General features: G+C 46.5%; 1 protein-coding gene across 1 annotated transcript; it reads right to left on the bottom strand.

Annotated features, from left to right (window-relative positions):
• Nucleotides 1-243: 243 nt before the first annotated feature.
• On the bottom strand, nucleotides 244-8,985 carry LOC144798561 (adenosine receptor A2b-like). The gene is made up of 2 exons (XM_078669502.1): nucleotides 8,700-8,985; nucleotides 244-1,073 (listed from the first exon to the last, which is right to left on the bottom strand). Exons 1-2 carry the CDS (start codon nucleotides 8,983-8,985, stop codon nucleotides 244-246), a joined length of 1,116 nt encoding a protein of 371 aa, XP_078525628.1.
• Between the last annotated feature and the right edge of the window lie 3,740 nt (nucleotides 8,986-12,725).

Genomic DNA, 12,725 nt, shown 5'->3' with positions numbered 1-12,725 from the left:
ACATTCTTCTTGGCACTTGGTGATTGTGTTGACGTATCCCAGAACATTGACATACATGAAGCACTGGAGGGGGCCACCACAATGAAAGCGGTTAGCATTGGTACACCATGGCTTTTGTTTTGGAGGTACAGTTATTTAAAATACATGGATCTGCAAGTTGAGAACTTAACAAAGCTCTTCAAAAATTATCATCAATAGGCGATAAGTAGTGAGTTCTACATGAAGAAGCCATCTTGTGGACGTTCAGTTATTTTCCCAAACAATTGGTGGCGTCCGTATAAATAGTTGCTGCACCCCATGCCGGAAACGCTTGTCTCTGACACTGTAGATGATCACATTGCAGCAACTGTTGGATGTCAGGATCCAGAAAGCTAAAAAGGAGAAGGTGCACCATGTGTAGCCTGCCACATTGCCAACCACGAAGGCTGCGATTGGTGTAAATGAGGCTGTGAACGCAATGGTCAAAATACTGATGGTCTTGGCAGCCTTTATGTCCGAGAAGGATGGCCTGTGGGTGCCTACACAGGTGTCCACCTCAGCTAGGAACTTGCGTTTGTGGGAGTAGTGCCTGATGGTCGTGAAGGAGAGGACATTGACCACCAAGGAGGCCCCCAACAGAGCAAAGTCGAATATGGGGAATAGCAACATAACATTCCAAGAGGGGGCTTGGTTGGTAATTAGAACGTAGTTACACATACGGCTGCACATATTGTACTCCAGGGTAAAGGCGTCGCTGAAGATGAATGGTGTGATGGCCAGAAGAAAGCTTACAATCCAGGAGAAAACAATAAGGCTGAGAGTCCGCTGTCGTGTGATCACGGAGTCCTTGTGCAGCGGTCTAAGGATGGCAACGGAGCGCTCCACTGTCATTAGAAAGATGGTGCTGATGGACACGAAGGTACAGACGGTGAATATGATGCCAATCACCATGCATGGCTCCAGAAGTCCTTTATTGTAGGAGCAGCCATTGTTCTGAGTAGATGGAGCGCTATTAACCATGAGGGTGATCTCGGTGTAGACGGAGAAGGGAACCACCAGGATTCCTACGATGATGTCTGCCAGAGCCAAGGACACTGTAAGAGAGTAAGATACGGTAAAAATACAATTTCTAACTGGTCAGTCGCCTGCCATTTTACTACACTGCTACATTATGGACCCGCTTTACATTTAGGTATTAACGAATAATGTTCTGATTTGTAGAGGAAGGGGTATAGGGATTAGAGGAATTTCGACAGTGAATTCTCCCATGAAATGAGCACTTCCAGAATTAATTAAAGTACAGCATATGTCTATTCCTGGGGACATACAGCTCCACCCACCTCATACCTAGTAGGTATAGATTCATTTACTACTAATTGTACATAGCTGTATGTAATTACACAGTAGTAAACACCAGGAGAGGGGTGGGACATGGGCAGACCAGGGCAAAGTTTGCCTTGATAGTTGGTGAATGGCCACAAGCTCTTGTGGCTTGTTGCCACTTTCAAACTCCTGCCACTATTTCCAACCTTGGAAATGGTCTGAGATTTGCTCCTGCAAAGGGACTGGATTAAACTAATTTCCAAGGAGTGAAGGGAAAGGAACTTCCCCCCAAACTCTGTGAGGGTATAGAGGAAGAGGTCTCTGTACGGGAAAAATCCTTTCCCCAGACAGAAAAAAACCCAAAAAATGCATTTGCACAGTAAAGTAAAGTAAAGTCCACATTTGTAAAGCGCACAATCACCCGTAAGGGTCTCTAGGCGCTGGGGGCCGTCGGGAAGATTAAGCGAGCTATTGCCCAGAGTCACATGGTGCTGGGCTAACCTGCCGCCGGAGCCGGGGATCGAACCGTGGTCCCCAGATTCCAGCGTCAGTCGCCCTGGCCGCGGCGCAAGTAGGCTGCCTTTCTCCAGTTCTTAGCTGCCCCGTGTATTATTCCCTGCTAGGGCAATAGCAATTGGTTTAAATGTTACATTACATTGTGAAAAGATCCCTGGTAAATCGGAGACTGTAGCACCTTTCTGACAATTTTTATGAATTCTAAAAAACGTAGTAAACCTGCACCCGTATTTATTTATTTAAAAGTTTTGTATAGCGTGAACATGACCCCGAAGGGTATCAGAGCGCTTCACAGTAATCAGGGGCGGCCTTAGGCCTGTGCAAGCTGTGCACCTGCACAGGGCCACCAAACCCCAGGGGCCGCCACGCCAATATATATCCTTAATATAATAATCCTCTGAGGATGGATACATATTTGCGTGGCAGCCCCTGGCAGATATTTGGCGGCCTCCGGCTCTGTTCCACTTCCAAACACCCTGACCCCCCCTCTTCACTGGCCTCCGTACCTGCGTTCCTCCGGGGGCCCCCTACCTACGCTCCCTGCCCAGGGCCGCCATGAGCCTAGAGCCCCCTGCAGTAATGGAAGGGGGAACAAAGTAGGGCAACGTTGAGATAGGAGAGGCTAACATGTTGAGCTAATAACATTCAATTGTACATAAATGCGAACAGAACGTAACATAGTAAGGTAAGGCAAAACGTTAGTTAATAGGTAAGGCAAAGAATCATACACATTACAAAAGTTAGGAGAAAAAAAATGTATGGAGTACTTTTATGTATGAAGATTTCCCACTTTTGTTTAATGGGGCTCACTGACTCGAGGGCAGATAGATACATGTGGATGAGAAAGGAATGACATTGGGAAGGAGCACGAAAATACCGACTCGAAGGTTAGAGGACTCGTTTATGGGTCCTTTGAAAATGTGATAACATCTCAATGTGCACCCTTCTAAAGATGATTACAACGTCATCCATCTCACGTTTCCTGGTCTTGGAAATAATCTGGCACTGAATCATCTGATTTTATTTTACTTTTAAGCATGTACCTGGTAGAGGATTCTCTCTGTATTCGTGTGTTTAACAATTCGGTATACATTAAAAATTACTCATACCTGCAACCCAAGCGCATCATATAGTTTTTGGGGGGCCTGGAATAGTCTGAATTGCCACACTTGTTAGACTGTCGTGGGTGGTAGTTGTGTACTTTCAGTGACACCTCTGGCAGGGGTAATGGGTGATACAAGCCCCAGTGGAATCCTGACAAGGGCCCTTTCACTTAAATTGTAACAAGTTAAGCACTAGATACAGAAAGGGGAATCTCACACACTATCAGGAGCCACAACCGATAAAACAGGAGACATAACCGATAAAACAGGAAACACAAGCATTAAGGCAGGTGGCACGGACTTGATTACCAGTAGCAGAGGGACACAGGAGACAAACACGGAAGGGACATATGCAGGTGGCTTTGGACTGACAGAACAGACTCACAGACTTGCCAGCTATTGGTGTGGGTAACATGAGCTCCATGGTTCGGCTATCAGAACCTACTGCTGCTGCAAGCACACTACAAATCACAAACTGCAATTCTGTCTCTCACGCCCCTTCATCACACCCCAACACAGTGTCCCAAGACCAGATAAAAGCACCTCTTCGGTCACTCATGCATGAGGCTCGCGACAGGGGCGTAACACAGGCCCACGCATCCCCCGCAGTGTGGAGGGCCCTCAAGCTCAAGGGGGCCCCCGCAGCGCTGCACTTCTACCTGAGAGCTCCTAATAGAGTCCGGAAGGGGCCCCTCCACGTACCTGGCAGGGGGCCCCCTCAATTATCGTTACGCCACTGGCTCGCGATAAGGACAACACACTTTCAACCACACACTATGCACAGCGTACAGGTCATTTAGTCCATTGGCCATTTCCCTGGGGGTCTGGAGCCGCTGTAGGATGGTTTTTGTAGGACCACTGCTGACGCCTCTATTACGTTCTCCAGGTCCCTGAGGTTAATTGCGGAGCCGGGAGTGGAGAGAGAGAGAAAGGGGACCAGAGGGAGAAACGAGTGAGAGACAGGGAATGGATGAAAAGAGAGACTTAGAGGGGAGCAAGTGACTGGGACTGCTTTTGGTTTCGAGTCTGGCCCTGTGTGTAGTGTGCTTTACAAGTATTTCAATAAGCGGCGGCCCCTCCATTAGGGCGGAGGAGCACCGCCCCCGCCAGCACCCGAAACATAAAACAATAATAGAACAGGTTCTGCACCCATTTTTTTTTTATATCCCTAGACCCGCCCCAGGACTCCGACGAGGCTTGGGGTCGGGTCCTCGGGGATGACACTGTGGTGGGGAGTGGTAGTGCACTACCTTGTCCCTTCTTTGCGCAAGAGGATTTGGCGGGCCGGTCCAGGCTAGCCAAATCCTCATGCGCAGTGAAGCTTTCTCCAGACCCAGCTGCGTTGCTGGGGCAGGAGAGAGCAGGCAGGCACAGGCTCCCAGTCTGCCTGGGAGCTCAAAGTCCCACCGCTCAGGCCCATCCTGATGCTGCTTTCATGCAGTGTCAGGATTGGCCGCAGTGCATTCTGGGAGCCTGTGCTCGGAAGAGTGCGATGCAGCGAACATTATTTTTTTAAATTATTATTATTTTATCCTTCGAATACCTCCCAACCCCCCCCCCACCTCCTTCCTCCGGCCTGCCCTTCCACTTTTCCAGGGGATGGGCCACTACTATCTTTACCACCCCACACAGAGGTAGTAAGAAATATATAAATGCTACAATACAGTCATTCAGCAAACATTATTTTCCCTTTCCCCATTACTTACTATCTCACCATAGAAAATAAGCAGAGGAGCGGGTGAGGGGTGAAGGTTAGTAAGAAATGTTGGCTTTGAATAATCACCTCCAGGACGACCTGCTAAGGAGAGTCGCTGCGTGAGGGGTTGGATGCCAGTAGAGAAAGAGTTCAACAATGTAAGCACCTGCAGCAGCAACACTAAATCGGTGTGCCACCAATGTCACACATTCACTGGCGGCTTAGAACCAGGTGCTGCACAGAGACCTTTTGAGGCTGGCCCAGGGTCTCACTGGCTTATGGGGCATGTGGGCAGTGCCAGAAGGGCTGGTCTGACAGATGAGTGTATGGACCAGTTTTTAGCTGTTTGTGGGCCTGGCTTATTGTTTTACTATTTATTTCCCTGATATTACCACAGATATTGCCTGCAGCAAATAGAAATGCATACAGCCTTCAGCACTGTGCAAAACATATGTGCAGAGTGTCTTTACCAGTTCAGAACTACCCCGATGTGCAAATATGGGCCACTGGTTGAACTGTCTGGTTTGCTTTTAAGGACACTCATTTGGGTGTCCAGGCTATTTTCCTTCTCACTCTGAGCCTTGGCTGAGGCTAATACAGTGCCTGCACTTTGGGGGACCCACACAGAGGTAAGTGCTGTTGAAGAGCTGCCATTCTAGAGCTCAGCAACAGCAACAACATAGAGTTCTCAAATTATCCCAAGTCGCAATTTCAACACTTCATTTGTCTTTTTGTTACTCATCGAGTTGACGACTCTTTGTTGTTGCTTGTCACCAATACATCAATCCTTTTATACATTGTGATTTTTAGGTCTCGGCTAGTAGCGCGAAGCGCGTTCTCGCCAGAGAACTATAGCTGTCGGCTCAGCCGACAACGAGGGGAGACAAGAGCTGGCCACGCGCAGCATTGTCTATGGCAGCGTCGGATTCCGATGCGCGCCTTCGGATTGGGTCGTGCGCGTGAGCGTCTCTGTATACAGCAGCGCGGCTGGTAAGTTTCGTTTTCGCTTTTCGCTACTTCCTTGTTACTTAGCAGCCGACACACACCCCTCCCAGGATGCTACCCGTAATAATTATTGGTGGGCGCTTCTCACGCATAATGCTCCCGGGATGATGGCCTTCTTGATTAATGGTGGGCGCTTCTTGTTTCAACTATGCTCGTGATATTTGGGACTAGGCTTGTTTCGGGCTTCGTTTGGTAGAATTAACGCCTTGTTGTATTTGTCCTTGTTATGGCTGTGGCACTGGAGACACATTGCATTCAGGGCACGACTGGCCGTAGTGGGCACCAGGCGTTTCCCTGGTGGCCCGCCAGGGTTGGGGCTGGTTTTGGACCCCTAGGGGGCTGTATTTTTGTTACCGGGGCCCACTGTAACAAAAGCAGCTGTAGTGTTTTCCACACGCACCTCCAAGGCCCCCACCCTCCCCCAACCACGGCAGGTCTGACTCAATTTTCAGGGCCGGTTTACATTCCCAGTCCAGCCCTGATTGCATTGAGTTCAAATTTGTAATTGAGTTTTTATACAGTTTATTGAAATTTGCAGATATAAATGTATTTTTTCACCCATGATTGTGGTGGCCTGTTGTGATTTTCCTTCAATATGTAATTTACTGCATGGGGTTATGTAGCCTCACAATTATATATTTTTCAGCAAATGATACCAGTGATATCCATTGTTGCCGAAGACTAACAATCCACACCGAACAACACAGATGTAACATAGCAGATTATACCATCATGCTCAGTAGCTTATGATACTCTTAACTCGACTTTACTCTGATACTCACATCTCCTCAGATCATCACATCAAACTACAGTGCCTCTATCTCAACATGCATCTCAATCACTTAGCATCACACCTGTCCGACCATGAAATTGTGATTTTTGTACAAAAACAGATATATAATGCTTGGATGACAAAATGTTAGTAATGAATAGGAGAGCTTTTCCCACCTTGGAAGGAAAATACAGAACTTGCAGGTACCAGCCATAATATTAGTAATATCCATCATCTGTAGAGCCTTACGCAACCTTTTTTTGTCCATCTTTGTGTCGATCTTTGCACATTCCATAATCTGGCCATACATACATTCTCGGGCATGCCTTGTCTCTCTCTCCATCCAAAGTCCCTTATACCTTCTCCATCTGTCCATAGGTAGGTCCTTATACACCCCCTCTCCTTAATCCACATTTAGATAGACTTATATTTCCTTGCTCTTTACTGGTAGCTGTCAATACGTATCTCTATCTGTTCTCTGCATCCCGGTCCTATACCCTGTGTTCATGTAGATGGATAATAGTGTACTAAAACCTCTTGTTTTTTGTTTAATAGACTAATAAGACATTTATGAGTCAGAATGGGGGACTGGGCATGGAAGAAGGTGCTTTAAGGCTGACAAAATGTTTTTAAAAGTGTTTGGAGGGGAATGCTAACACAGTCCAGTCCATGCCAGAATGTGCTTGCTGCATGCTACAAAGAAGTCTGTCTGCTGTATTCTTGCTGTTTTTTAACAAGCGATTACATTTCCACTCCTCAACAACTTCTTCAACACGCACACAAGATATTCTATGTTTCCCTCTTTGACGAGTGTCTTCAAGATGAAAGCATGACGATTTCATGCTCCTTTTCTGTCCCAATGCCATTCCTCAACGCGTCCTTGTGTTATACTTGTGTGACTTTATAACCACTTAATGCCATATTGTTTAACTATGACTCTTATGAATCCCCTCATGTACCTCCTGTAAACATTTTCACATAACATGTAAAGCTCTCCGATACCTTTGGGTCTAGCTAGCGCTTTATAAAACTCAAAATAAAAAAGATACTAATATACTGACTTTAGGGACGGACTGGTCATAGTGGGCACCGGGCATTTCCCCAGTGGGCCAGAGAGGTGGGGTCTGGTGTTGTGGCCGCGGGGTGCTTTTCATAAATGGGGCCTGTTTTGCAGCAGTGCTGCAATATCGGTCCCCTGTAAGAAAAGCGGAAGCGGTGCTTTGTGGCTACTCAACCCCTCCCCTGTCCCCCGTCTCCCCGCTCCAAGGGTCTGTCGAACAGCAACCTGCCAGGCCTGGTTGCTGCTCCATTCCGGCCCTGACTGACTCTGTTATACCCCTTTCTACAGGTAGAATGACGCCATCTGTTTACTGTCACCAATGCTAATGAGCACTCAATATATTTCTCTCAGGTGTGCAACCGCTAAGTGGAGTGACCCTTCCCAGCAGATCACTAGACTGTCCCCCCCAAGGCTCACTTCATTCACATAGATAAAGTAAGGCACGCAGCAGAGGACTAACCTGCCCTCATAGATTGCACAATTTACTGCACACTCCATAGATGACTAGCTTGTTCTTCCACAGTACACACCTCATCAGCAAAGTTCCACTTCAAAGCAGATGGCAAGCCTGCTCCTCCATTAACAACCCTACAGTAGTACAATGATTGTATGTAATTTATGAACATATTGGAGCCAATTCACAAAGATGTTGCTATGAACAGATGGGACTTACTCCTGTACTACTCCAGACTAACTACTGGAATTCAGAAGTAATCCAGGAGTGCAAGAGGAAGTCACAGCAACATCTTTGTGAACTGCCCCCTTCTCAATAGCTGTTTTCGGGTTTCCTTGCCAAGCTCCTTTTCCCACATTCATGCCAACAGTTACTTTGTAACCCTTATTCTGAATAAGGCGGCTCCTCCCCGTCCCCCCTCTGAGCTTTGGCATCCGTGTCTCCAACTCTGAAATGTTGTATCCATCGTTATTGCTTACTAAAAGAAATGGGGCAGGGTATGGCGTTATTAACAAGGTTCCACCACTGGGTTCTTGGCTATTCTTCATAACCCTCTGTGGTACCCTTTAGCTTCAATGTAGCAGAGTGTTTGCAATTATTAAATACACTGACTGGCCATGTGCTGCATGCAAATCTACAGCTGCTAATACTGAGCCTTCACTTGCGACTTCTTCACTTCATTCAAAACATGGTTCTGATCATCTTTCTGTAAACAAAGAGTTGTGCTTGTTTTTGAGTAGCCCAATGAATAACCCCAAGACCCTTTCTAGTGATGCCGTCAAGACTCTTACCTTTCAGGTACACCTGCGGTGTACGGAACTGTCGTGTTCGTAGAAAGATGATGAGCGTAATGGCGTTTCCAACGATGATAGCAAAAGCAAGAGAGACCATTAGCAGCACCACGATGGCCCAACAGAGTAGACTGCAGCAGCAGAAGGTACATACTGAGGCAAAATTGCTATTGTCTGGGTTGAAGGTCTCATCATGAAAACTCCTGGAGGCCGCCGTGGTATTAAGAGACCTCTCTGAGGTTGCATGATAGGCCTCCTGAGTTAGATTGTGGACACAGAAAGACATTACAAGTTATTATTGGGCACAGCGACTTTGCTCTGGGCTAGTGATCTCACTGGCCACACATGCTTTAGTTTGGATTGTCTTAAGGTGCCCAAGCAACCCTCATATGTGTTGTCTCTGGAGGGATGGATGCTGCTGCCCACAATGCACTTACACGTCTCTTATCCCGCTTGACGTTTCTTGACTTCCTTTGTGTACTCTAGTGCCCTGGGCAATATAGTGCAGGAGTTAGAGTAGAGCGATGTTCTATGATGGGGTTGAAAGCTCATTGAAGGAAGTGACACTTGTCAATCTGCTTTCCAGCTTTGATAGTTTGATCCAACCCTGTAATAGTCAAAAGTAAAATGCACATTAAGACCGAAAAAAACATGGAAAAAGTACACTGGCATCACATGAACCACAATTCTCAGGATTTAAAAAATAAGAATTTCTTGACTTAAAGTGATAAAAAATGACTCAGCAGCAGAACAAATTGATAGCAGGCAGTGGATGCAGATGAATTTGGTTGAGTTCCATATAGTTAGTCCTCAAGTTTATTAGTTCTGGTAAGTACATAGTAACGGATTTTAGACAGGGGTGCCTGAATCTCCAAGGTGAATGCTTCACCAAACCGTGCTTGAAGTCAGGGCAATCGTCTCTGGGGTCCCTGTCGGTCGATATTGGTAACATAGGTGGTTCTGTGTAGGAAAAGGCTCTCACTAAGCAAGTGCCTCCAGTTTGGGACCATATCAGCATACACACGTCATCACGGATCTGGTCTGCAGTAGAAATGTTGGAGTCATATAGCTAGCATGATGTACACAACATCTCAATTAAGATCGAATAATAGTTGTTAGAGGCACTGATAAATATGAAACAGCAATCAAATATGTATTTTGCAGAGGTGCCCATTATGAAGTCCTGTGGCATAACCCTTCAGAAGACAGAGCAGATTTAATCTCCCCTCTGGTTGCACAAGCCATGGCCTCCCCTCTGGTCGCACAAGCCATGGCGGAGGAATGGAGAACCCTTTTCTGAAGAAGCTATATCACTTGATCATGGGGATTGGCCTTAATATCTCAACTCTTAACCACTCTCCTGAGCTCCTTTCTATCTATGTAGAATTTTTTTTAAGCCTTTCTTTGAACTGATGTCCACAGATGGTTAACATATCATAGAAATCAACAGCATAGTAGGGAACATTGATTTTGAAAAAAGGAGCAAATTATTAGGAGCCCTTGACATTGAGCAACTGTTCCCGAACCTGGAACAAACCTGGGCCCGTATTATACATAGGGTGCGCTGTCTAAGTTTGCTGCATGGTCCACGTTTCAAAAGGTGCACCTGGAGCAGACCGGGATAGTGCGCCTTATTATCACTAATGTGCTGCTCCAAAGACAGCTGCAAAACTCGCACAGCCCCCTAGGTAGCGCATTCAGTGAGATACAGAGTGGTTGCTTTGAAGCCGCTGTGTGTTTCACTGTGCAGGTGGCAACCAGCCTGCACTTTAAAGAGGGGATAGGGATCTCCCTGCAGAAGGAGCAGTGTGTGACTGCACCCTCCTGCACTGGGATGTCATGGGGTCTATGAGGTCCCACTTTTCCCCTTTCCAGAAGGCTGCCCTCAGGGGGCGCACTGACAGTGCCCCACTTCTTTGTGGCACAGGATCAGTGCATCTCTAAGGGCCTGTTTGGCTCTGCACTGATGCAGAGGCAAAGTGATTCCCTCATTGAGGGAACGCTATCTCAAGATAGTACCAGTACTACATGTGCACCAGCTCGATCAGTATTACAGAAGGGGTTGCACAAATGGCTGTGGCCGCTTCCATAATACAGTAGTACCCCGGGGAACACAACGTGGGGGCACAAGCCCGGTCCACCCTTATGGGATACTATGCATTATACGGCCACTGGAATTCTTTGCGGTGCCAAAAAGGACAATGGAAACCTGCTAGTTGCTCCCGGCGTAGCATCGTCCTTTACAGTAGGGCTAGTAACCTGGCTCTAACAAAGATTTTTTATTTTTAAAGGAAAGTAATTAGGAACAAATCAATGGTACTAGTCAGAATGACGTTTGTCCCAAACGTGTCCATTCAAAAGCCCAACCTATCTCTACAAAGAGAAATTCAAAAATATTTCTCCAGTGTGGAAGAAATGTTACTGGCTCCGGATCCAAGCCAGAATGAAATGCAATATTTCTTTGCTGTCTAACGCACAGGGCTCTAAACCTGGGGACCTCTCCTAATCTGGCAATACTGTTCACCTTCTCCAGAGGACTGAGCACACAACAGAGCAAAGAAAATGTTCAACTGGAAACATTGGCGCTAGGAACAACTTTTACTAAAACAAGCCTTCACTCATGCTGTAACCAATCTATGGAACTTCCTCCACTCAGGAGACAATCAGTTCCCCTCATCTTCAGGAAACACACCCGTTCCTTCTTTATTTCAACTAAATGTGCATTTATTCACTCCACTTAGATGTGTGTGTATATCCTATTGTGCAATCCCTTCCTTTGCATCTGTTATTGGAATTCTTGATGAATCAGAGAGTTGGGTACTCTCCCTATTCGCAAGGAAACATAAACAAACTTACCTCTAGACGTTTCCATCTTTCGCTAAATCTAACCTACAATATAACCTTTTGCCGTAGCAATTTGTACGCCTTTGAAAAAAATGGCCTATCAGACAGGATTTCAAATTTCACACGGCTATTCTGTCCCAGAAACTGCCAATTTATTGATACCCGATCAAGAAAGGTGAAAGGGAGAACCTGTTACTCCTACCGTGGTGCACTTTTAAATTCTACCAAGATGGAGGTTGTCAGTGCATGCTGTCCTGAAAAAAAACTGGTTAAAAGAACAGATAAACCAACTTTTGTACATGGTCAGCAGGAATGAACAACTGATATGGAAAGCATTGAAGAGTGTCATGAGTCTGAAACAGTAACTCGTCAGGACGTAGCATAATCCCCAGATGCAATAAGCATCACTAGATTGTGGGTACTCCCACTACTGCTGCACCGCATCTTCTAGGCTCTACAATGAAACATTGCTCTCTTCTTTTCCCATTGGATGAAATGTAAATTTCATAGGAATGATATCATTACCATGAAATAGCATTGTGTCCCTGTAAAATGCACATTTAAAACAACTCCACTTCAAGGGTCATGCTGACAGCTTGGCGAAGTGCAGGAGGCCCTTTGAGGTGTTTAGAGAATGCACATCTGCAGAACGAGTCATATTGTCGGGACAGGAGCAGGTAGGCAGGCAGGCTTTGGCGCCAAAGTCCCCAAGTAGTCTGCAGTTCTTGCTTCTTTTGCTCTTCTTGTTTTTTCTTCTTTTCTTGTCAGGCGTATCTGAGTTCCTGGTGTCATGGAGCCACCTAAATACTCAATTTAGGGGCGTTAATGGGAGTGAAGGGTGGTAGTCAATGGGCTACTTACCCTTGGGGTCACTACACCCCGCCCTATATGACCACTTTCTATGGGGAGTGGGAATAACCCTGTCCCGGAGTTCCTAATTCTACCATAAACAAGATGGTGGAGCCCTTCTTTCATGGAGCACATCATGCAGCCCACCTCATGGATGTGACTGGCCTGGCAGTGCACCATGCCTCCTTGCATTGCTAATTGTTCACCTGTCTTGGTGCCAAATGGGCCTCGGGGAGGGGGTGGCATTTCCCAGGTCTGGGGAAATCTAGAAACTCATATCAAAGGCGGCAGGGGCTTTGAAGTCCCTGGCCTTGGTATGCAGATTAACTATCC

The sequence above is a fragment of the Lissotriton helveticus genome, chromosome 12 (genome assembly GCF_964261635.1).
Source record: "Lissotriton helveticus chromosome 12, aLisHel1.1, whole genome shotgun sequence".
In the NCBI taxonomy this organism is placed as follows: domain Eukaryota; kingdom Metazoa; phylum Chordata; class Amphibia; order Caudata; family Salamandridae; genus Lissotriton; species Lissotriton helveticus.
The sequence above is the reverse complement of the archived record's forward strand: the minus strand, read 5'-3'. Positions and strand labels throughout refer to the sequence as shown.

What these genes read in the sequence shown, in the direction of transcription:
- LOC144798561 (XM_078669502.1), bottom strand. Translation starts at nt 8,985, where the DNA reads ATGTCTTTCTGTGTCCACAATCTAACTCAGGAGGCCTATCATGCAACC. An exon ending in ACCGCAGGTGTACCTGAAAG is followed by an intron (nt 1,074 to 8,699) that starts GTAAGAGTCTTG and finishes ACTCTCTTACAG; the next exon opens with TGTCCTTGGCTCTGGCAGAC.